The sequence below is a fragment of the Chrysemys picta genome, chromosome 12, assembly GCF_011386835.1.
Source record: "Chrysemys picta bellii isolate R12L10 chromosome 12, ASM1138683v2, whole genome shotgun sequence".
NCBI classification, from domain to species: Eukaryota; Metazoa; Chordata; order Testudines; family Emydidae; genus Chrysemys; species Chrysemys picta.
In genome coordinates this window covers 7,871,305-7,895,392 of record NC_088802.1, presented here as the reverse complement: position 1 = coordinate 7,895,392, position 24,088 = coordinate 7,871,305, and the positions used below count along the sequence as shown (strand labels likewise).

The 24,088-nt window shown below is 50.9% G+C and overlaps 2 protein-coding genes across 6 annotated transcripts in view; one reads left to right on the top strand and one right to left on the bottom strand.

The window, feature by feature from the left end:
* The window catches only part of LOC101951123 (C-type lectin domain family 2 member D-like), a 15,813-nt gene extending 7,794 nt beyond the window's left edge, over positions 1-8,019 (top strand). For 2 of the 4 annotated variants that reach the window (XM_065563191.1, XM_065563190.1), the window contains exons 3-6: positions 449-583; positions 3,057-3,244; positions 5,172-5,275; positions 7,197-8,019. In XM_065563191.1, the coding sequence (XP_065419263.1) occupies positions 449-583; positions 3,057-3,244; positions 5,172-5,275; positions 7,197-7,347 (578 nt within the window). In that variant the 3' untranslated portion in view covers positions 7,348-8,019. Of the gene's footprint in view, positions 1-448; positions 584-3,056; positions 3,245-4,218; positions 4,293-5,171; positions 5,276-7,196 lie in introns of all 4 variants that reach the window. The other 2 variants (XM_065563192.1, XM_065563193.1) reach the window with 2 other exon arrangements.
* Positions 8,019-24,088, bottom strand: LOC112060615 (killer cell lectin-like receptor subfamily B member 1B allele B). Of its 2 annotated transcripts, none has more exons than XM_065563189.1 (6): positions 23,890-24,088; positions 15,093-15,191; positions 14,390-14,470; positions 11,211-11,365; positions 10,780-10,889; positions 8,019-9,968 (listed from the first exon to the last, which is right to left on the bottom strand). In XM_065563189.1, exons 1-6 carry the CDS (start codon positions 24,032-24,034, stop codon positions 9,848-9,850), a joined length of 711 nt encoding a protein of 236 aa, XP_065419261.1. In that variant the 5' UTR covers positions 24,035-24,088; the 3' UTR covers positions 8,019-9,847. The 2 variants fall into 2 exon arrangements, with proteins under 2 accessions (XP_065419261.1, XP_065419260.1); XM_065563188.1 differs by having other exon boundaries at positions 14,357-14,470; positions 23,890-24,079.

Here is a 24,088-nt window from a genome sequence, read left to right as displayed (position 1 = left end):
GGGGTGGGGGTGGGTGCAGCTGGAGTTGGCAGGCTCAGTGACTGGCTGTGGAGGGGGAAGTCTGATTCCTCCAGGCAGAGGGCAAAGGCCAAGCATGGGGCAGAGTAAAGGTGAGCGTGAGACATGTTCCCATCCCTCACCCCTCAGGGCAACTGTGAGCTAAGAGCCAGTCTGGGTAGCAGCTTTGTGAGAGTCTGTGGGAGGAGCAATGGGAGAGATTGAATAAGTATTGGGCCATCCTGGTTGGGCGAATGTGGGGTCATTTGGGACGGGGCGAGTTTATCATTGTATTTAGCTCTCTGACTGGGGGCTGTAGTTAATGTCTGTACCCAGAGGGGGAAGTGCAGCACCCTGGGAATCACAGTAGATACTTGCTGACAGCGGCTCAGGCACGGATACCGTTAATGAGTCTGCTCCCCAGAAGCACTCATGGCTTTGTCTCTTTCAGGCCCTGGGTCTAACCACACGCTCAGGAAATGGGCTTCCCGTCAAGTCCTAGTCCCAGCTGTCGTCCTCGCTGCAGTCACAGTTTTTATGTTGATCACCATCATCACTATCGCTGCTTTAGCAGAACTGTTAAGAGGTAATTGCATGGCCCAGCCAGTCTCTGCTCCCCCTGGAGCTGTCGCAGCCACAGAATCTCTCCTCCCCGTCCCCTTTGGCTTCGGCAATCAGGCGAGAAAGGAGTTTGTCTAAAGGCGTATGCAGCCCCTGTTACCTTAGTAGCTGGAGATCTGTGAGGCACAGAGGGATTGTTATCTCTGTTTTCTGGATGGGGAAACCGAGGCCCAGAGAGATCAAGTGGGGGTGTTTTCAAGGTGCTAAAACTTCCTACACCTCAGAGCTTCCCAGCTCCCCAGACACATATTGCATGTCTAGAGTAAAGTGCACATGGAACTGTAGGATCAGCAGTGCTAAAAGGGCACATTACTGACAGACCTTATTGTTGACTTCTATACCTGCCATCTCACCGTTGTCACATCCCGTCTGCAGCACGCCGCTCTGCCGTTATCGGGCTGGCCTTTCTGCAGCCCCTCTTCAGGGCCGGTGGGTGCTCCTGTGTGTCACTGACTCAGGCCTTATCATTCAGTATCAAAACCCGCCTTGAGGCTGAGAGGTTCAACCCACAGATGAAGGAAATCGGAAGTGAAGGTCCCCCAGAGACACTAACTGGCCCTGTCGGTGCCGTTTGAGGGCTGCTGTTTATACAGCTCCGGACGCACTGTTCAGCTACATTCACCTCTTGGACCAGATCCTGTGCACCACTTAAGACTAAATCAAGAATTCCCTCTCCTGTGGGGGGTTCCAAGACTAGCTGCTCCAAGAAGCACCTGGGTTTGTTCCCTGTTGTGAGTCTAATCCCATCTTCATCCCAACGCATCTCTAAAGCAAAGAGCCTGGAGACGGGGGCCAGGCAGCTGGGGTAGCAGGACGTCCCTGGGTTAGCAGACCCAGCATCCCATGTGATTATATTGAACCCTCTCTGGTGTCAATATTGGTCTGTGCCGACCATCAGGTATCGTTCCCCCTGCCTAGGGGGACCAGACGTCCCGTGTTTAAAGGGACAGTCCCATATTTAAGCCCTCCTGCAGGTGTTCTGACTTTTTCTTAAAAATGGGGAAATTGTCCCATATTTTCTGTCTCCTTCCCATCAGTACTGGCAGGTCCTGCTGCTGGCCGGATCCCTGCTCGCCAGCTGCCCACCCATGAGCGGTGAGGGCTTTGAGGGCTGCTGTTTCTATAGTTCCAGGCGCACTGTACATTATGGGCACCATTGCCGAGCAGTTCAGGCGCCCACCCACCAGCGGGGAGAGGGGGGCAGTGGCCAGTGATGGGAGTGGCGGTGGGGCGAAGATGCAGTGTGTGGGGCTGTCAGCTCCCTCTGCTGGTCCATCAGCACAGCCCCTGCTGCGTGCTGGCCAAGTTCACTGAAGCCCCTGCAGGCAGGTTCCCTGAGCCCTGGTGCACAATGCATGTTTAGGGCTTCCTGCCCACATTGTAGCCGGAGGTGGCTATTTGTGTCGGTGGCTAGCAGCAGCCTGGAGGTGTTAGCTGTCTTTCGACACTGCGCGAGCAGCAAGGGAGAAGCTGCTTCTAGCCACACGGGAGTGGAGGGGGAGAAGAGACGAGCTCTGCAAAGACAGGGGCCAAGTCATCCCACCCTCCCCCGCCCTGTCCCCTGCGGCTGGAAGCTGCTCCTGTCCCGTCTCTCTCTCTCTCTCTCTCACACACACCCACCCACCCACCCACCCACCCAAAAGCCTGCTGCTGGCCACATTCTGGTGTGAACCCTGGCAGAAATCTGGGGAGGTCATGTGACCCTGCGTCCTGTGCCCCCCAGGTGTTGCCTCAGGAAGATGTGGTGCCAGGTGCCAGGAGACACGTGTCTGTCCTAGGGGCCCTGCCAGGCATGGAGGGGAGCAGGGAGTGTGGAGTTGGTCGGTCCCTCCCCCTCCCCCTCATGTGAGAGAGTTGTAAGGAAGTGTGTGCGTGTCACTCTCCCCGTGTGTGTGTGGGGGGGGCTGGTAGGGGTGTGTGTGTCACCCCTCTCCCACGTGAACCCTAAAGTCTTAAAGATAAGAAGGTAAATAAAAAGAATCCAGCTATGCAGGATTTCTTTTTAACAGGGGCTCAGTCAACTTGATGTTAATTTAAATGATTGCACTGCGTAGTTCTGATTGATTGCCACTGAACTCGCTTGAATCTGAGGAATTTTACCAGCTGTCCTGTATTAAGCGTAGGCAAATATGGTCACCCTGCCCCTACCCGCCTGCTCCACGCCTTCATGGTGACTCCGGTGTTGCTGCACTCTGCTCTGGGTTGCTTGTCATTTGCACTTTCTGTGATTGTGACCCCCAGAAACTGAGCCACTAAAGAAGATGTGGGGGGAGGCGGTCGTCCATTTCTTGTTCCAAGTAGTCTCGTTCCTCCCTTAGCCCAGCTCCCAGGGATTTAAGCTTGGATCTGAGGGATTCTCTTCCCTCATTCACTCAGACACAGAATCAGGCTGAGGGGGAACAGCATCTCTGACCCTGTGTTACTTGTCTCACTTTCAGTGGAAAAATCCAAACCACCTGTGGCTGCTCCGGGCCCCCCTGCTGGGCCCTGCTGCCCAGAGGACTGGATCGGATACCGAGGGAAATGCTATTATTTCTCAGAGACTGACGGGAACTGGACCTACAGCCAGAGCCAGTGCTCTGCACTCAACGCCTCCCTGGCTGCGATCGACAGTGAGCAGGAAAAGGTGAGAGCGGCAGATGCTTTATCCCAACAGACTGGGCCTGGCAGGGCTGGAATCGGGCTGGGCTCAACCCCAGAGGTCCAGAAATTGACCCATTGCCTCTCATGCTAGGAAACCTGAGAGTGTTTCTGGCGGCCGAATCCCAGCCCTGGCTAGAGCTGGGTTTGCAGTCAGGGATCACTCCCAGCCCACCCTCCTCTTTCCCAGAGCCCCACATGGGAGGATCCCCCTCTGTAGGGCTGGGCTGGCCGGGTCAGCGCCTGACCAGTGGGCTGCCTGTTGAGAAAAAAGTTACCGACCTTTCGTAACTGTTGTTCTTCAAGACGTGTTGCTTATGTCAATTCTCAGTAGGTGTGCACGCTGTGTGCACAGTCATCGGAAGGTTTTTCCCCTAGCGGTGCCCATCGGGTCAGCTGTGGAGCCCCCTGGAGTGGCGCTTTCATGGTGGTGTATAAAGGTCCCTTCCAACCCGCCACCTCCTCAGTTCCTTCTTGCCGGATACTTCGACAGAGGGGAGGTGGGTGGGTCTTGGAATGGACGTGAGCAACATCTCAAAGAACAACAGTTACAAAAGGTAGGTAACCGTTTTTTCTTCTTCGAGTGCTTGCTCATGTCGCTTCCAAGTCGGTGACTCCCAAGCATCTCCTAAGAGGAGGGGTCAGAGTTCACCGAGTCGCAGACTGCAGCACTGCCCTGCCGAATGCTGCGTTGTCTCTAGGCTGCTGAGTAATGCAACATGAAGGTGTCCTGAATGGGGACCTGGACCAGGAACGCTGCTGAGGAAGCCTGTGTGCTGGGGCAGGTATCTTTGCTAGGTGGTAGCATGCTCTGCTACAGGCCATGATCCATGACGAGATCCTTTGGGACCACACCGGGATTCCCATCATCCACTCAGCAATTGCAACAAAGAGCTGTGTCAACTTTCAAAATGGCTCCGTCCTTTCCATGTAAAAAGCGAAGTTTTCAACTATTTACAGGTACAACAAAAAAAGTCCACTAGGGGATCGTTTGCCATAGCAAGAGAAGAACTGCTCTATGACTGTCGCTGGCGGTAAGAAGGAACTGCAGAGGCGGCGGGTTGGCAGGGACCTATATACACCGCCATGAAGGCATGATTCCACGGGGCTCCACAGCCGACGCGACGGCTACCACTAGGGGAAAAACCTTCTGACGACTGTGCACACACACCTACTTGGAATTGACATGAGCAAGCACTTGAAGGACCTGCCTCTCCAGCACACCACAGCCAGTGACCCCATGGGTGCCAGGGGAAGCACTATTGGGCTGTGCAGGAAGTGAGCTCGGCCCTTCTTCAGAGCAGCTCCTGCCTGGCTGGGGGCAGGGGGGTGCTATGTGCAAAGCTGCTGGGAAGAAGCCTGGCAAGGAGGTGCAGAGGTACCAGTGAAGCCAAAGTTGCCCAGACAGGAGAAGGGCAGGGGCAGGTCTGTCCATGTAAACAGGGATGTGGGGATGGAGCTGGATGGGGGTAAATGTGGCCTCTGAGCAGCCCCCAGCTCCTGCACATGTCCCCAGGCTCCAAGCTGAGCAGGTCCCAGTCAGATGGGACGTCCAACAAACTGGGATTCTCAGCCAGCGATCGGTTCACCGGCTGAAGCTGCTGTCAGAGGAGGGAGCTGCCAGCTGCTCTCCTGATGGCCCTTCCCTTGCCAGCTCTGACCCCTTCCAAACCTAGAGTGGGGCTGGTGCAGGGGAGAACTGTTGCTGTCACCAAGTTCTGTCTTCATGACCCACAGCTGAATCGTTAAACTGCGACTTGTTCTCAGCCTCCCTGTGGCACGGGCTGGGCTGGTGTCATCGGACCTCGGGCTCTCAGCTGGCAAACTACAGGTGGCCCAACCAGAACTTCTGACTGGGTACCACAGGGGCAGGTGAGCACCAGAGCCAGGGTCTGCCTTCTCTTATTTTTCAGGATTTCCTGCTGCGCTATAAGGGCTTCCTCGACCGTTGGATCGGCCTCCAGAGGAAGCCAGGCCAGCCCTGGAGATGGCCCAACGGCACCGAATTCGACAACCGGTGAGTCCCTTTCCCTCCAGTAACATTCTCCGTGTTAGATCACGAGTGTCTGCCGTGCTGCCAAAAGACGAAGACTATATTTAACCAAGGTTGTTTGGGGTGTGGGAATGTGTCTGGGATCTTACTGGTATTTGGTTTTCATGGACTAAAACCAATATTCCAGCAGCATTTGCGGCCCCCGCACAGCGTTATCATAATTTGTAGTAACGTAGCACCTCAGTGCCCTAGACCAGGGCCCCATTGTGCCAGGCGCTGTACAATCACAGAACAGAAAGATGGTCCCTGCCCCACGGGGTTTACAAAGCAGTGCAGTTCTGGGCCCAAGGGAGGTTGCTGGAAGAGACACTAACCAAAGCTCCCCCGTCCCCATTGGGCTGTCCGGGTGGAAGTTAGACTCCCTAAGCTCGCTCTGAGGAGTGGTGTGCGGAGATGAACAGGGTCCTTCACTGTTGGGGTAATTTGAGCTTCTCTCCATGGGAATGTTGTAGGGAGAAATCTCATTTCAGTACTAACAGTCTGTCCTGACAGCCCGTGGAGTTTGAAACAGGTTCCCGGCCTCTCTGACAGTCCCCCAGCGGCCTGGGGAGGATCGTCTCAAACTCTTCTCCGCAGAGAGCTGCTGCTGCTCGCTGCCATGGGAGAGGCCTGTGGATTCTCTCCCCTCTGGGCCGAATGGGCCTGGAGAGAAAGTTGGGGTGCGGGGAGAGCGTCTGGCAAAGCTGAGCCGTGCGCAAGTCGTGCCTAATATCTACCAGCACAAAAACATCACTAGAAGCCCCAGCTGTCGTCTTTCAGCCCCACCCGCTTTCTCCTCTCCCTGCCCTGCAATAGCCACTACAGTAACTCCTCACTTAACGTTGTAGTTCTTTTCCTGAAAAATGCGACTTTAAGCGAAACGATGTTAAGCAAATCCAATTTCCCCATAAGAATTCATGTAAATGGGGGGTTAGGTTCCAGGGAATTTTTTTTTTTCACCAGACAAAGGACTATATGATATACACACACACACACACAGTATAAGTTTTAAACAAACAATTTAATACTGGTACACAGCGATGATGATTGTGAAGCTTGGTTGAGGTGTAGGAGTCAGAGGGTGGGATATTTCCCAGGGATGCCTTGCTGCTAAATGATGAACTAGCACTCGGCTGAGCCCTCAAGGGTTAATTCTCACGCTCTACAAGGCAGCAGGAATGGAGGGAGGGGAGAGAGCATCGCAGACAGAGACACACACCATGTGTGAGAGAGAGAGAGATGCGCATTTCCCCTTTAAGTACCCTGCCTTGTTAATTAGATCAGCCCGCAGCTGCTGCCAGCAAGCTCCCTCTGTCCTGAGCCCTGTCATGTCCCCACCTGCTCTATGGAAGATGGGGTAAGCGGGGTGCAGGAGCAGGGGGGAGGGGGCACCCTGACATTAGCCCTCCCCCTTTCTCCCCTCCCCCCCGCACAGCAAGCAGGAGTCTCAGGGAGCAGCTCCAAGGCAGAGGGCAGGAGCAGCACATGGCAGTGGGGGGAGGGACAGCTGCAATTGATGGCCTGCTGGGCAGCTGCTGCAGAGGGAACTTAGGGGAGCAGGGAGCTGATAGGGGGGCTGCCGGTCCACTCTGGTTCCAAGCCCCCACCAGCTAGCTGCAAAGGGCTGCTCTTCCTGCAAGCAGTGGACAAAGCAGGCGGCTGCCAAACAATGTGAGAAGGGAGCATTGCACAACTTTAAACAAACATTTCCCTAATTGATCAGCAATGTAACAACGAAACAGTGTTAACTGGGACAACTTTAAGTGAGGAGTTACTGTACTTGTTGCCTACATCTGCCAGGGAGGAGTCTGAAATGGGGTCGATGCCTCTGAGTGCAGCCCTGTCCGTGAGTGATGGGCAATGCCCCGCCCCTCCCTGACTCCCACTCCTGGCATCTCTGTTGCAGGTTTCCAATAAGAGGAGGCGGCGACTGTGTTTTTCTGATTGATGAGAACTGGTTCGGCAGCTCGCGGTGCAGCACATGGAGACGCTGGATCTGCAGCAAATCTGATCCCTATACGATGGGGAAGAAACGTGCTGTGGAGTTAAAACTTTGAGACTCTTAGGCCTTGGCTACACTTGCAGCTGTACAGCGCTGTGAGTTAAACCTTCTTCGTACAGATGAGTAGGGAAAGCACTGCAGTCTGTCCACGCTGACAGCTGCCAGCACAGTGGTGTGGCCACACTTGCAACATTTGCAGCTGTGTTGGGAGCGGTGCATTATGGGCAGCTATCCCAGCATTCATATGGCTGCAACGTGCTTTTCAAAACGGGGGGGTGGGGTGGATTGTGACAGGGAGTGAGGGGGAGAGAGAGTGCTTTTTGGAGCATGTCAGCTCTCTATTTTGCAAGTTCCGAACTCCGGGCCCCCGACTCATTCATTTACTCACTCAAAGCAAACAGCAAACTGTTCGCTTTTCTCTGTGGTACAAGCTTTGACACCGGCACTTCCGCATTCCTGCAGCCGGTCACAACAATGGAGAGGATTGGCCACTTGAGCGCTGCAAGCGTTTACACTCACACCCGTGAGTCGCAGCCACTCCGCTGCAGCTGTTATTCCTCTCGGAGATGTGGAGTGCCTGCAGCGGTGTACCCAGGGAGATACAGCGCTGCAAGTGCCCTGCCAGTGTGGACGGGGAGTGAGTTATAGCGCTGGGGGAGGCTTTACAGCGCTGTAACTCGCAAGTGTAGCCAAGGCCTCAGTTTTATTAAATAAAACATTAAAATGCTGGGTTTTGTGCACTTTTAATTGAATTTCCATCCAAATAGAGCTTGACATAAATCACAAGTAAAAGATTCGTCTAGTAATAAAAACAATGTAAAAAATAATCTCTGTATTGCAGGTGACTGATGAATTGGTACCTTATGTTGAAAAGGCTGCCTGGGGTCGCTGCAGATCCTCACTGAGGGCACTGCACCCTGGAGAGGAAAGTCTGAACAGGACCCTCCCTCAGTTCAGCTGCTAAGTGGGTTGCTTGGGCCCGAGGGCCCCGGTCTCAGAGTCGTTGAGGCGAGAGGCCGGCTGTTGCAGAACAGTGGGGATCCTTGGGGTCCAGGACACTAAAGTAGTTACTAGCAGGAGACTGATGGAAGGTTCAGGCATAGCCCAGACCCCGTGTGACAGTGACACTGCCCTGCCCCCACCAGCAGAAAAACTGAAAAACTGGGACTGGCTGAGCAGTTTATGGACACAGGGCAACTCTTAGTGACTAGCAAGTGCAGGCGCTGAATCCTGTGGATTCCCAGAGCAGTGTCTGCAAAGATTTTAGGATCAGATTGTCCAAGGGGAGGTCTCATAGCATGTTCATAAATGTACATTAAAGGATATTTGGGGTGGGGGGGAGGGAAATCCCAGACAAAGTGGGCATTTTCTGTAATATTTTTCACGTGTGCCTCAGTTTCTCTATGCATTGCTACCCCGGGAGTGCAAAAGGGTTAAACCTGCTCTTGGGGGCAGATTAAGAGACAGGAGGTGTTTGCGTCACACAGCTGTCTGGGAAGGTATGAATGGGGTCATTAAAGAACTGGTAGAAACCAACCCAGATCAATTGAGAATCTGGAAAGGCAATTGGGACCATTATGTTCAAACAAAGGAGATTTCCCCTGCCACCTCTTGGAAGGGAAGCGGCAAACAGGCCCCAGCTAGAGAGCAAAGGATGATGACTCGGAGAAGGGCTGGACTCTGAAGAGACAGAATTTTGCACTTGGGACTCATAAGAACATGGAGAAAAAATGGACCCCATATCAGCTCGGCTGGCTGATTGCACTGGCTTGGCCACTGGGAACCAGGCCTTAACCTTTGCCTCTCATTGCTGCCCTAAGGGCTTTCAGATTCTCTAGGCAGGTGACTAATAAAGTGTTACCTTGTTTTGAAAAGGCTGCCTGGCGTTGCTGCAAATACTCACTGGAAGGGGTCCAGTGTACACAAGTCTCCTGTAGGAGTCTGGATTCGCTGCAGGAAGCCAGAGAGAGAGGGATCGTTGGTGCCAAAGGCCCAGTTTTGGAGTCTTGGAGGCCATGGGCCAGGCCCAGCCCATTAAAGGGGACACGCCCAAGGGACTGGTTACAGGCTGGGCATAGACCAGACCCTGTGGATCTGTGACAAGAACTATTATGTGCTCAGATTTGGGTGCATAAATGGTAAACAACTACCAGATGTGGGAATACAAACTGGTGCTTCTTCACTTAACTCTCCCACAGAATTAGAAGCTCTGGCTGAAAGTAGGGCAGGGTGGAAGAATGTTCAAAACTCTGCCTTTGAGATGTGGCCAAATGGCACATAGGTCTCCAGTGGTGACATTGGTGCTTTACGACTTTTAATTTTCAAACTGTTCCTGAGAGCCAAGAGTGTCTGCTCACACGTGATGCCCAGGGGGCAGCCGGCTCCTCATGAAATCAGACCCAGCTCCTGAGGAACAAGTGAATGGATCTTCCTTGGAAAATGAGTTTGTCGGAGGCTTTAGAATTCGTTAATTAGCAAATGTGTTTTTCTTTTAGAAAATAAACAGGGACACTTGCTATTTCAGTTACGCAAGTGCAGCTCATTGGTGTGACTGCTTATTTCAGGGCAACTTTCTCACAAATCCATTTAGCTATAGACATGCAGGTTTCTGAAATAGCGCGGTTCCCTTTGATCATCCCACAGCTCTCCCTGTCAGCAGTTCCTGGTAGCTGGAACCTGGGGAACAAAGAGCAGGAGTCACTGGGTGTTTAGCTTTATTGAGTCAGATCTTTAGCAGCCATCCCTCGTTCAGAGGAGTGGCCTGTCTCCATACTAGCTTCCTTCAGCCGTACTTTTCTAACATGCCTCCCAGAGTGGGAAAGGAGCTGGACAGGCTCAGTTCAGTGCTGGAAAACACACAAAATCCACCACGATGACTGACCACACTGCCCGTGGGTGTGTTCAAACCCCACTGCTGGGGAGCCAAGCCGAGGAGCCCAGCAGCACCTGTGTGGTCCTACTTTGTACAACTGTGCCATGTGCACTGAGTGGTGTCTGAAGTGGGTGGAGCTTAGTTGGTGGGCGGGGCTGGGAAAATACCACCACTTTCCCCACTCCCATTGCAGCCCTGGTGGAGGTAAAACGTGCTGTTCAGCAGGAGAGGGGACCTGACCCTGCATTAACGAGCCCATTGCAGGACAAGGGCCACCTCACTCAGGCAGAGCAGCACAGCTGAGAGCTAACATAGGCGTGAACAGCTAAGTGCCTCTTCACAAGACAAGGATTGTGCTTAAACTAGTGTCTTCCCAGTTCCCATTCTCCAAACAGACCCTGACCCCCCTTTATCCTGTGGTCTTGCAAGCACACGGGGGCTTGAGACTGACCAGCTCTCCATGGGGAGGACTCTGCCTGGTGCTTAACTTTACTTGTGTTCACAGACAGCCTCTGCTCCCGCTAGCACTAGAGAGCACTAACCTCGTTTTCCCACTTGTGCACCATGCAAGACACACTCAGTTTCAAAGCCAAAATAGGAACCATGAACACTCACAGTGTTTCATCGAACGCGGAGCCGTCCACCCAGGTCCATTTCCTCTCTGGGGATGTAACACTGAGTCCAAGCCAGACCAGGTTCAGTTGTGGAATACTCAGTACATACGCCTGTAAGTGACAGGATGGAGGAGTCTGGGTGAATTTAACCTGCTAGAATTCTCTGCTCTCTCGGCAAATGACGGAAGAGAACCTGCTACACAGCTCTGCAATAGATATAAACCCAATTTCTGATGTTTCCCTTTCCCAGTCTCACCCCCTCCTTCCCCTCCACGTATCAATGATATTTTAATGTGCTCTGTAATAGATTTTTCTGAAGCCAAATGTCATACAGCTGGGGCGTTGTTGTTTTGCTGCAAGCCCATTGTATTACATTATAACTAGTGACACTCATCTGTCAAGGGGGGGTTAAGCCATTTTTATTTACTGTACCATTTCCTCCTCGTCTTGCATCACGAGCATTTGAGAGCTCTTCGCTGAGCAGTCCTCACGACTCTCATTCCATGTTTTACTTTCTTTAGAGACCCAGTAGCACTTGTTCTTGTGCAGCAGCCAGTCAGCGGGGCACAGTTTGCACCCACAGCCCTCTAGAAATAGACATGGAAAAGGCAGCATTAAATAGGCCGGAAGCTTCTGAACTGTGCTGAGCTTCCCTATGTTCACGAGGGGCTTTCAAACGATAAACATTCTCAGCCAAGACATTTCTCTTTATTCATGGTTTGTTTGAGGAAAGGCCCATTGGAGGTGCGGGGCAGGAGGGAGGTGCTCTGGCAGAGCTGTGATGTGAATAGGAATTCATAAGATCGGGCCCACAATTCACATTTTACAGGCTCGGTATCACACAATGCATTTCCCCCCAAGGAGCACCGAACCTCTGAAACGAAAGACACAACAAAACTGTCGCCTTCTCTGCTGAACCACTTCTGAAGCATTTTAGAAGTAGAAGGAGGGAGGCAAGGGATTCTTGGAGGAAGTTCTGGCTTCCCAGAGTGTTCCCAGACAACTGAGGGCTCTGTGCATCTCTCGCTCTCACCTGCCTGCCTGCCTACCTACCGGTTGCAAAGTCAAGCACTCAAAAGAAAGTTAGGCAGTGTCAGAATTAAGGTTACCTGTGCAATCTTTATTGGGCCCCCTTGTGCATATGCATTATGATCCAGTCTGTAATTACATAGTCACATACCAGTTTTCTGCACCGGACCCCTGCGTCATTCAGGGCACAGGACGGACAGTGCTGCTGACTTACTGAGCAGCTATTCAATATTTTGTTTTCTTCTCATTCAATGTGTAGCCCCAGTGGTACTATTCAAAGCCGGTCTGAAGACAGAACTATTAATTTCCTCCTGGGCTTTCCTCTAGCACCCAGCTCTATAGTATCTGAGTGCTTCACAAAACAGTAATGAATTTTCACAGCACCCCTGTGAGATCAGGGGATTGCAATATTTCCATTTTACAGATGGGGAACTTAGGCATGGAGAGTTTGAGGTCAAAAGTATCCACTAACATTGGGTATCCAACTTGAGACACCTGGACTCAGCTCCTCACAAGGTATTTAGGCAGGAATTAAGCACCTCAATGCCTTGATTTTTCAAAGTACTTTGCGTTCTATAGTACTTCATAAGTTCAGTGCCCAGTTTCCATTGATTTCAATTACAGTTGCTCAACACTTCTACAGTTCAGGCACCCAATGAATGAGGAACACAGAGTGACCACCTGTGAAAGGACTGGTTTAAGTAACTCTCCTCCACCAGCAGCCTCAATGTACTCTCTCCCCCGCCTTCTGGCTCATGTCCCTTCTGCATTCAACTCAGGCAACTTCCTCCTCCATGCTGCCAGGGCTCAGTGGGGCACAGAAAGCACAGGAGAGACAGGCTCCCCGCTCTCAGTGCCACCGTCAGGCCCCAAACCTTGCCTGCAGCTGCTCAGGGATACAATTGCATGGGAAGTCCTACTACTCAGCCCCCCTGTAGCTCTGGGCTGGAGCGCGCTCACTGCTGGTAGAATCATGAATTTTCAAAGGTTTAAAACTTGGCCAAATTTGAGCGGCTATTCACAGGCGCAGCAAAAGGCAGACAATCCCTGATTCGTAAGCCACCCCCTTGACAAATGTCAAGTCTCTATTCCAAAGCACGGGGACAGCACTAAAGCTTCCGAAAAACAAAGTCTTCAGAATTTTTGAACACGAGGAAAACAATGTATTTTCACTAGCCTGGTTCTCACAAACAGCTGGACTGTTTTGGCTGAAATTAAAAAAAAAATAAAAAATAAAACTCAGGCTGCGGCAGACCCCTGGCATGGAAAGGTTCAGCCTGAACATTTAATCTTCAGCAAAAATATAAGCAACTGAAAACAAGCTCTCGTAGTGGGAAGTATTAAATTACATTTACAAATATGTTAAAATAATGTTATTTGGGCTGCAATGGTGAACAGCTGAAATCTAGGAAGTAAGATTGCCCAGACAACTTTTAATCAGCCTTTGTAAAACATTGATACAGTCTTGAATGACATGATCACATTCTGTTTTTTCCATGAGACCCTGCTTCATTCAGTGCATAGGATGGACAGTGGATGAGTCAGATGGTTTTAAGAAGAGGAAAGATGCTCTCGTGTTGAAAGCACTGGACTGGACTCTGCCACAGACTTCCTATGCGACGTTCAGCAAGAGTCTAATACAAAAGGGCAGAGTTAAGGTTTTATAGACAACTATAAATCTGTCATTTCCTAATTTCTGAGTTCTTGACTTTGCAGCCAAAACATTCTTTTAATGTAGTTTTTTTATATAATAGAAATTTTATTACATTATAAAACAGTGATTCTCAAACTTTTGTACTGGTGACGCCTTTCACGTAGCAAGCCGCTGAGTGCGATCCCCTTTATAAATTAAAAAACACTTTTTAATATATTTAACACCATTATAAATGCTGGAGACAAAGCGGGATTTGGGGTGGAGGCTGACAGCTCATGACCCCCATGTAATAACCTCGCAACCCCCGGAGGTGTCCTGACCCCCAGTTTGAGATCCCTGCTATAAAATATGCCTGTTTCATACACATTGAAAGTACTTTGAATGACCACTAGATGTCACTCCTACTACTTTGCACAAACATCTGAAAACCTTGAAAAGTGGGACTTTCCCAGACAGAAATTTTCAGAGGGTTTTCCCCTTTTTTATTTTCTACCTTTTTTCTCACTGGAGAAAAGATGGGGTAAGATCAAATGTATAGGAAAGTGGGGAAAAGGCCATGAAACAAAATATTTAGTTTTTCCTCTGAAAATTTCCCCTTTGGAAAAAATTCTGAAAATTTAAAAATAAATTTTGCTATGAAAAAAATTTGACAAAACCCTCTTTTTGTTTAAAAAATCAGAAAATGTTCAGCCAGTTGTAGTATTTATTTTGCAGCCATTAAACAGAACAAATGACAAGAAAAATAAAGACGGGAAGATGAAGGTCCGGCACGTCTCAGCTATATATAAGTTATTGTGACACAGTAGCTGAATTTTCAGTTAGCGAGTTTGGAGTGAGAGTTCTTCCAGGTGGACACAACGTTGCAAAGAGCGCAAAGAATAGCAGATACAGTTACCTGTTGAGTTGTTGTCTGGTTTTGGATACAAACTTTGATTCGAGCAAGACTGGGAATCCTTCAGGCTGGAATTACATTCAGTTCCATTTGTTGTTCTCTGTCTTCCAGTCTGACCTTCACAAGGACATGTAACAAAAGAGAGAAGGTAAAAAGTATCAAGTCACCAAATACCGTGGGAGATCTATTGAATTAGGATGGGGACAGGGAAGAAGTATGAGATGGAATCTCGCTCATTATCCATCGTAAGGTGCAAAAATGTGGAATGAACATCTCACAGTGGTGCTGTTACAGCCAAATAATGCATGTTTCATGTATCAAGCTCTCAACTCTCCTTTTTTATGTCAGGTTTCAGAATAGCAGCCATGTTAGTCTGTATCCGCAAAAAGAACAGGAGTACTTGTGGCACCTTAGAGAATTGGTAAGACAACTCCCACCTGTTTATGCTCTCTGTATGTGTGTATATATATCTCCTCAATATATGTTCCATTCTATATGCATCCAAAGAAGTGGGCTGCAGTCCACGAAAGCTTATGCTCTAATAAATTTGTTAGTCTCTAAGGTGCCACAAGTACTCCTGTTCCTTTTTTATGTAACATGCTTGATGTCTATGGCAGTGATGAAATGCCTGGTAATTTATTCAGAAATGTTTTGGAGGCAAAAAATAGAATCTAAATGGAATTGCAGAGGAAGAGGAGAATTCACTGAGCCAATGAATCTACGGCGCTGAGATACTCACCCCAAACACCAAGCGCGATCACAGCTGCCAGCAGGATGACGTTCCCGGCCCATCCAAGCCGTAGAGCCATCCGATGCCAGCGCGGGCACCGAGCGCTATCTGCAAGAGTCAAAACCTTGGGTAAAGATTTATAAGAAAACATGGAAACTTGCTCTCCTTTGGAGGCTGCAACACTTACTTCATATGCAGATAAGGATTAAGTTCAAGCTCATGGAATATGAGGAGGAAAATGACCATGCTCAGAGTTTAAAACTCTGAGGCCATATCACCCTCACAAGGGCAACGTTAATTGTCTAACTAGACGGAAGTAGCGGGAAGGTGAAGAAAATACCAAAGAGAAAAAGATTAAGTTTGCTGTCAGGATGGACTAAGGCTGTGTCTACACTAGCAACTGAATGACAAAACTTGTCTTTCAGGAGGTATTGAAAAAAACACCCCCTCGGAAAGACAAAAGTTTTGCCGACGACAAGCACCGGGTGTGAACAGCACTTTGTCGTCAGGAGCACTCTCCTGCCAACAAAATTAACGCTCATTTGAGGTGGAAGTTTTTTGTCAGCAGGAGAGCTGACAAACAGCGACACAGCTGTAGTGACACAGCTGTGTCGTTAAAGGCTGCGTAGTGTAGACATAGCCTGAGAGAGATGTGTGTGTGTGTCATTGTGCTGTCTGAGCTGACCAGATGGGTCAGTAACAGGACTAGCCAAGGCTGACCCATATCAGTGGAAATTCTGAGAAGACAGTGGAAAGCCCAGTCACCAGGGCACTGACACCTAGCAACCAATGATCCAGAGGGGGGAAGATTTGCCCACCTCTCAGCAGAGAAGCAGAGCAGAGACCCCAGCTCCAGGACAAAGGACTGGGCGGAGTGAGGGTAAGTGTGAGGTCTGGAAAAAGCTTGGGGCTCTCTCTCACCTGGGAACTGAGTAAGGAGAGAGAAAAAGTCTGAAAATGGAGTTCATTCATGCTTGCTTGGTGAATTGTGGCCAGACAAGAATGGTCTGTGTTTTAACCTTTATGTCTCTCTGCTGACCTAAGGACTTCCCATGCTGGGTTCCAGGTGACTAATCAATCCTACTCTGTGTTGAAGACACTTTTTGAGGTGTCACGGGGGTGAAAGTAACTTAAATTTCTTACAAAAAGAACGAGGAGTCCTTGTGGCACCTTAAAGACTAACACATTTATTTGGGCATAAGCTTTGTTAAAAGAAAAGAAAATTGGTTAGTCTCTAAGGTGCCACAAGGACTCCTCGTTCTTTTTGCTGATACAGACTAACACGGCTACCACTCTTACATTTCTTACAGGGACCATTGTATTGCAACCCCCGCTTGGGGGGCTCAGGGCAGGGGGTTGCAATACGACAGTACCTGTAAGAAATGTAGGTGTGGGATGGAATGTGGGGGCTCAGGGCAGGGGGTTGGGGTTGGGAAGTGTGTGTGGGAGGGCTCAGGGCAGGAAGTTGGAGGATGTGGGGGCTCAGGGCAGAGAGTTGGGGGGTGCAGGAGTCAGTGCAGGGGGGTTGGAGTGTGTATGGGTGTGGGGGAGCTCAGGGCAGGGGATGGGGGAGATGGGGGGAGATCAGGGCTGGGAGTGCAGCTACCAAGCTGCCCAGCTGCCTGATTCCTGGGGCTGGCCGGGTCGACAGGATCATGGCACTGTTTGGCTGGCGGATTCCCAGGGTGCGGTGACCGCGCTGCCCGGCCACCTGAGCACTGGGGCTGGAGCCTGAGGGTGCTGTGGCCATGCCGCCCAGGGGCTGTGGGTGCTGGCTCGGGCCCACCAGGGCTGGGGCCTCATCCCCCTGCCCCCGGCCATCTGGCACTGGAGCCAGGGGCCACTGGGAGGGGTGGAGCCCCACCCCCAGTGGGCCACTCTCTTACCAATGTGCCACACCAGGGTGCACCGGCCTACGTTCACCTCTGGGTGTCACTGCAAACACTGGCTGGGGTGCAGTAGTCGCTGAAGGCCGTCTGAGTCTCTGCCAGGAGTTTAGCTCAGTGGGGCTCGCTGAGCAGAGCTCACAGTGTGGAACAGGAGTGCTGGAGCCCAGTAGCTCAGTCTAGGGGGAGGTGAGACCGTGTGGTCTACCCTGAAGGAAGCATGAGACCCCTTGGGGGTCTGGCACACTGACGGGGGTCCTCCAAGAGACTGTTCAAAAGCTGGGGTGCAGCTCCAATCCTGTGGAACGTGACAGTGACTCCAGTGAAGCTAATGTCAGCAGAGAGTTTGCTGCATAGTGTTGGTAAAGGGGAGATATTTCACCATATAACTGTATGGCAAAAACAGGCTGCAAGCAGTGGCAATGGCTGCCTCTGACTTGGCTTTTTCCATCCATCCATCCATGTAAACATGTATCCCTCAATGTCTGCTGTGTGCCAGCCCCATCAGCAAACACTTGGTAACTACCCCTGGCGCTGCTGACAAGGTGACGGGAAGAACTGTGAATTGGAAGTACCCGACTCCCATGCAGAATCCCAGGTATTTGCAATGGTTCTTCCCGATAGCCAGGTGGAAGTATCCATCTTTCATATCGAGAGGGAAGTACGAGTCTCCTTAAGAGTGCGGGAAGCAGGGCCGGCTCCAGGCACCAGGCACCCAAGCACATGCTTGGGGCGGCACCTGGTAAGGGGCGGCGGGGGGAGCACGGCGCGGTATTCCGCGGGGGGGGGGGGGCGCTCTGGCGGCGCGGCACTCAGCGGGGGGGGCGGCGCTCGGCAGGGGGCGGGCTCCGGCGGCGCGGCACTCAGCGGGGGGGGGGGGCGGCTCGGGGCTCAGCGCTCGGGGGTGTTCCGTTGCGCGGCGCTCGGCGGGGGGGGGCGGCGCTCTGGGGGGGAGTTCCGGCGGCGCTCGGCGGGGGGGGGGCAGCGTGGCGCTCGGCGGGGGGTCGGGGGGCGGTGCTTTTTTTTGCTGCTTGGGGCAGCAAAAAAGCTAGAGCCGGCCCTGGCGGGAAGGATCTGAACCTTGACATATTTGTTCAGGTCTTCAAGGCCCAGAATAGGTTATAGACCTTCCTTCTTGGGGATGAGGAAGCAATGGGAATAGAGTCCCTTCCCTTGGTTACAAGAGGAACTTCTATAGCTTTCTTCCAGGAAGTCTTTCTTGTGAGAGGGGTGTCGCCCTGAGGAGGGAAGGAGGCAGGAGAGTGGGGACGGGACCTGGTGCAGAACTGGATGGAATGGTCTCCTCTCACTGAAGCAGTCCAGCGTCCCTGTGCCCAGGGCCGGCTCTAACTTTTTTGCTGCCCCAAGCAGCAAAGAAAAGCGCCGCCACGCCAAGCCCCCCGCACCGAGCGCCACGCCGCCCGAACCCCCACCCCTGAGCACCGCGCCCCGCGCCGCCCCCCCACCGAGCACCGCCGGAACCCCCACCCCCGAGCACCACACCCCGCGCCGTCCCCCCGCCGAGCGCCGCACCGCCAGAACCCCCACCCCCGAGCGCCGCACCCCACGCCGTCCCCCTGCTGAGCGCCGCCGGAACCCCCCCTGAGCGCTGCGCCCCATGCCGCCCCCCGCCGAGCGCCACGCCGCCGGAACCCCCACCCCCGAGCACCACACCCCGCGCCGTCCCCCCGCCGAGCGCCGCACCGCCAGAACCCCCACCCCCGAGCGCCGCACCCCACGCCGTCCCCCTGCTGAGCGCCGCCGGAACCCCCCCTGAGCGCTGCGCCCCATGCCGCCCCCCGCCGAGCGCCACGCCGCCGGAACCCCCACCCCTGAGCACCGCACCTCGCGCCGCCTCCCCCGCCGAGCGCTGCGCCGCCGGAGCGCTCGCCCCCCCGGAATGCTGCACCACGCCGCCCCCCGCCACCCCAAGATTGGCCGCCCCTTACCAGGTGCCGCCCCAAGCATGTGCTTGGTTGCCTGGTGCCTGGAGCCGGCCCTGCCTGTGCCACACACAGCGGGTGCTCCCAGCTGGGCCAGTCATGGCGGGAGGGAACTGCGCCTGGGGCACTAAAGGGTTAGGGGAAGTTCCACTGAGCGAGGACCAGCTGTGAGAAGGAAGCTGACAGAGAAATTTAGGAAGCTGCAGGATGCCAGAGTCCACTGGGAGGGGAGGCAGCAAGAGCCTAACATCTAAAGGGAGAGCTGAGGAACTGATTGTTTGTTTAAGTTTGGACAATAAACCTGCTTAAAGACAACTGTGGGTATGGCAGTGAATCCTCGGCAAGCGGGGGAGAAGCCCGGCTTGTGACAGTCTCCAAAGCCCAGCAATCAGAAGTTATTTATTGTGCACCAGTCTCTGTAGAAGAATAGACAAGGACTGAAGGGAGGGGACAGAGAATGTCAGAGGGGAAGGTGCCAGAGACTTGTGTGGCTCCCGAGTGTGCCATTAAACTGGCAGCTTGTAGGCAGAGGGGGAGGACTGTGATGAAGAACGCTGGAAGTGTTTGTTCTTGTGCTTTCGAGGTCTCCCCCCCTGGCCACTGTGGAGAGAGGTTGGAACCTCCTTCGTGAGGAGCAGACCTGAGAAGTTGCTGAGCCCGCCCTTTGAAACCTGTCAAGGTTCAGATCATTCCCAGGCTAGGTAGGACACACGCTTCTAGCTGTGGCCCTGGTAGATCTGATCTTCTTCAGATCTTCTCACTGAAGAGGACCTTGCCCTTAAAAGGCAGATCTTCTATCCTCCACTGGGCTGCTGTAATCAGGCCGGGAGGGGTGGGGGTGGAAATGGGGACAGGAATATCTACAAAGGCCTATCACAGTGGCCATAGCCCTTGTATTGGTATCCAAGGCTGTGTTAAGAGGATGTTTACCCATTGTACGGCCCCTCCCTTACTAGCACCCTTAGCTGCCTGCTTCTGTTCCTTTGGAGACACTCCAAGAGGGGTTAAGGTATCCCAGAGAGCACAGCTCTACTTGGCCATTACTGCTTGTCTTAGAGAGCCTGAGGGACATATCCTGTAGAAAAAGGGGACAAATCTTTTCCTTTCCCTGTTTGTGAGAGCAGAAGGCAAGGCTCTGGGCCTGCCCTGGCCCACTGACACCATCACAGGTACAGGTGCAGTGTTGCTGAAGGAACTGACACCTTTCTAATGGGACAGTGTAGCAGGGTGGTCACCCGCTCCTGCCCTGAAGGGCTTGAAAACAGCCCTGGCAAGGGCTGCAGTTCTGAAACCTGGGCTGATTGGGGAAGTAGCCACAGCAGGGCCACACCCCAATCAGGCCGCAGCTGGCCCTTATAAGAGGGCAGTGGACCAGGAGCAGACAGTCTCTCTGTGTGTTCAGAGAGAAAAGGGCCTGGCTGCAGGGAGCTTAACCAAGTGCCTAGAGTGGAGCAGGGCTGGGGAAAGGCCAAGGGAGCCGGGGAGCTCCGGCCTAGGAAAGCCCCAGGCTGCAGGCCTAGGGTAAAGCCAACGGGGCATTTGGGTTGCAGGGGGCAGCCCATGGGTAGGCAAGGCAGAGGCAGCAGGTCCAGACCCCCCTTGCCTGTGATGAGTGGCTGATACACTGCAGTCTGCCCCAGTGAATGGGGGCTAAGTGGTGACTGGCAGTAGCCAAGACTGAGGTGAGGTGGGGTTAGAGGGTGGGGGTTCCCCTGGGAGGGGAGACCCTGAGATTGGGGACAGTAGGCTAGGCCGGTGCTGGCTCAGCCAGTGCCAGTGCTGATGGATGAGGCACCAGAATTGGAGTGGGCAGTGGCTGATGGAGCTTCCACCAAAACCTAGAGTTCTAGTGGGGCAGGAGGTTTGGGTTTGTCATCTCCATTAAGGTTTGAACTGATTCCTGAATGTCTGGCCCCCATCAGTGATTGGTGGGGCTTGAAAATTCAAGGGATCTTTTCTCCAAGCATTGCCTTCCTTTTGCATATTCTGTCAAATCTACAACTATCCGTGTCATACAGCAGTGTCTTCTTGTCATGGGAAAGGTTAGGACTTGAGCTGGGAAAATAGAGGTCACCTCTCTTTCTGATTACAGCTGCAAGCAGATTGTGACCATCTTGACTTCATTATTAAAATCTGCAGAATAGTTTCTGAACATGCTTCCGTTTTTAAATCCCTTGAACAGTACATTCCTTGAATGGAAAACTAGTCTCCTCGTCACTTGCTATGTTGACATTTGCACATAGTTTTGAAAGTTTTAGGGAAGAAAATGATGGTTGGTTGGATGGTGCACCAAGGCCGTGAGGGAGGGATAAAGAAAAAACATCAATAGACCATGGCTGAGAGAACAGGTTCAGCCCCTTAACTGTCACTTCTTGACATTCTAATGTTTGGGGCTTTTAAAATGGCTCTGATATTTTCCTACTGTAAAAAAATTAGAAAAGCCACATGAAGTACAAGACCACATGAAGTACAAGCCCAGAAATCGCTTTACATTTTCAAGGCTGTCTTCAAAGAGGAAAAGGGCTAGAGACTTAGAAACATCATTTAAAATAAAAAGAGTAACAGTCTCTAGGCTGCACTGAGTTTGTAATCACGACAGGAGACTTCAGTGCTTTCAATGTCAAAGAACTTAACTTCGAGTAACTTTAAAAACTTTGGAGTAGCCCATTATTCATAAAAGTCCATCTTATGTGAGAGTTCTCACTGAGACTTAACAAATAAAACTTATGTCCTTAATAGAACAAGAGGTTCTGGAGACATACGTGGACAAAAAATGGTGTATTTTTTTAAAAAAGTAAAAAATTGCTTTTCTGTCTTTTAATTAAAAATAATTAAATGATTTGTTAAATTGACTTCAAATTTCCCCCCCCAAAAAAAGTTCTGGCTTCAGATTAACAAATTTTTAGATAAAATAGGGGGAGGGGTGTTAGAGATGGCATTAAAAAATTAGGCTTGTCCTAGAACTCTTTGACAAGTGTAACTACTGTGGTTCCACAATTTAAGCTCTACCTCCCAAAGAAAGTAATGGACATGTATAAGAACCCACCTCCTGCCATCGTGGCCCATTTCCATTCTCCAGCCCCACGGGGCACTGCATGGGGCTGGAGCTCCCCCTACTCCCTGGGGGCAGAGAGCGGGATCAGGTTTTCCCCAACAGCATCCTGGACCCAGCCCATGACCCCAGGGGCCTGGGTGCATCACATGGACAGGGGTTCCAACTCCGGGAGGCTTGGAGGGAGAGAGAGCTGACATGGACTGGGCTCCCCCAAGAGCCATACCACAAACCAACACCTGAACGCAGTGGTCGATTTCCTGTCTCTGATAAAAGTGTTTTGCTGCAGCCAGCTAACTGAATTAGTCCTGTTGTTCAAGCAGTAGCAGTTTTACCTTTTCCTTTAAAAATCTCTAGTAAATTACATACAAAGAAAACTCTCAGAAGAATGTTATTTAGATTGCAAAGTCAAGCACTCAGAAGTTAGGAAATGCCAGATTTACAGACCATGTAATTAAAGACTACCTTTTTCCAAAGGATCCCTACCCCATTGAATACACAAGATGGTTGCACAGTGGGGCAGAATTAAGGTTGTACCAGCAACTGTATGTCTGGCATGTCCTAACTTTTGAATGCTTCTCTGCGCAAACTAAATAATGGTTTTTAACGTTTTATATGTAATCCTGCATATACTGTACTATACACAGACTGAGTGATAAAATATCTGAACTATTAGTATTTAATTTGCTTGTCAATTGAAATATCGGCGTTATATATTTTGATTCTAAGATTAACAGCATAATAGTCATCTAAAATGGCCTCTCATTAGTAGCCTGACTCTAGTTATAGAAAATATGCTCTGAAAATAGCGGATATATTTACCATTTCATTACAGTTCTGCAAAATAGAATTAGGATTTTTTGTTTTCAGATACCAATCTTTGCAGGAGACTCTTGTAAAAAACATACCATGATTTATATATTTACATTTTACATCCTTTTAAGTTTAGTTTACAGTTCCTTGTATATTCGTTATTCCTGGAACACTGAAAGCTATTATGTTTCCTCTTCTCTTTATGACTGTGATCATCTTTGTTGGTCTCCCCTAAGTTAAGAGTTGTCCATACTTTAATTCCTCTGAAGTGTAATGACCTGACTCCTCACAAATCTTCCCTATCCAGGTCTATTCAGAATCCAGTAAACAACCCCCCCCCCCCCCCCAACCCCACAGTTTTCTTCATCCTTCATTGCCCTTCATTTCTTTCTTTTCTCCTCACCTATTTCCTAACCTAGGTACTAGACTTCAGTCTCCCCACTTGCGTCTTCATGAATCTTAGCAGATCCTTTTCTCCACATTTCCCTCATCATGTTGAATCACCTCCCTGACACTGCACTGACTTCTCAGCAATTTTCCAGATCCAGTCTCTTCTCCCTGATCTGTGCGATATAACATTCTCTCCAACAAGAAAAGAAAGACACTGAAACGAGTCTCCCAGACTCCTTGTGTTCAGTCTTCCCAAGCCTTGACCAGTGCATTGCTCTTTCCCCCTGACTTACCCCACTACACTATGTACTGCATCTTCAATACAGCACGAGTATCCACCCCCAAGGGTTTATGAAGTATGTATAAAAATGCCATAAAGTAAAGCTGTATTGTTCTTCACATGTAATTTGCATGTATAGACTGTCAGTAGCTCTGAAGATTTCTGTGACACTCTGTATTAACATTAAAGTAAAATGCACAATATTGCATTAAAGAGATTCAGTTCCTAGTTCTGACAGGTGGTAAATTACCTCAGATTTGCTGAGTCCTAACTTTCAAATGGAACAGAGAGACACCCACCTGCTCTTTCTTTCTAGAAAACTTCTTTAAATATCTATGCTACCCGTAAAAACAAAAACAAAAAAAAATACATCCAAAAAGTGGAATCCAAACCAAAGAAAGAGACCATATTGGTACAAAACTAAGAAGCTAAATACACTTACTGGGGTGCTGAGATGGATGCAGTGACTTTGAAGTGGAAAAAGCTCCAGGAATGTTTAAATCAGCATATACTATTTCTCCAGCCATGGCAAGTGCAGAGGAAGATGAGAGGCGACAAGAAGGCGGACTGTCTAAGAGTTGCCTCATATTTATGCATGAGCCAAGATGACAGACCTATCCAGTAAGAGGAAGTGTCTATCA

Bases quoted from the DNA above. Each gene is read 5' to 3' on its own strand.
- LOC112060615 (XM_065563188.1), bottom strand. From the start codon at position 24,034: ATGAGGCAACTCTTAGACAGTCCGCCTTCTTGTCGCCTCTCATCTTCC. The intron at 15,192-23,889 runs GTAAGTGTATTT...TGACTCTTGCAG, and splicing joins GCATCCATCTCAGCACCCCA to ATAGCGCTCGGTGCCCGCGC. The intron at 10,890-11,210 runs GTACAGTAAATA...TGTCACTTACAG, and splicing joins TGCAAGACGAGGAGGAAATG to GCGTATGTACTGAGTATTCC.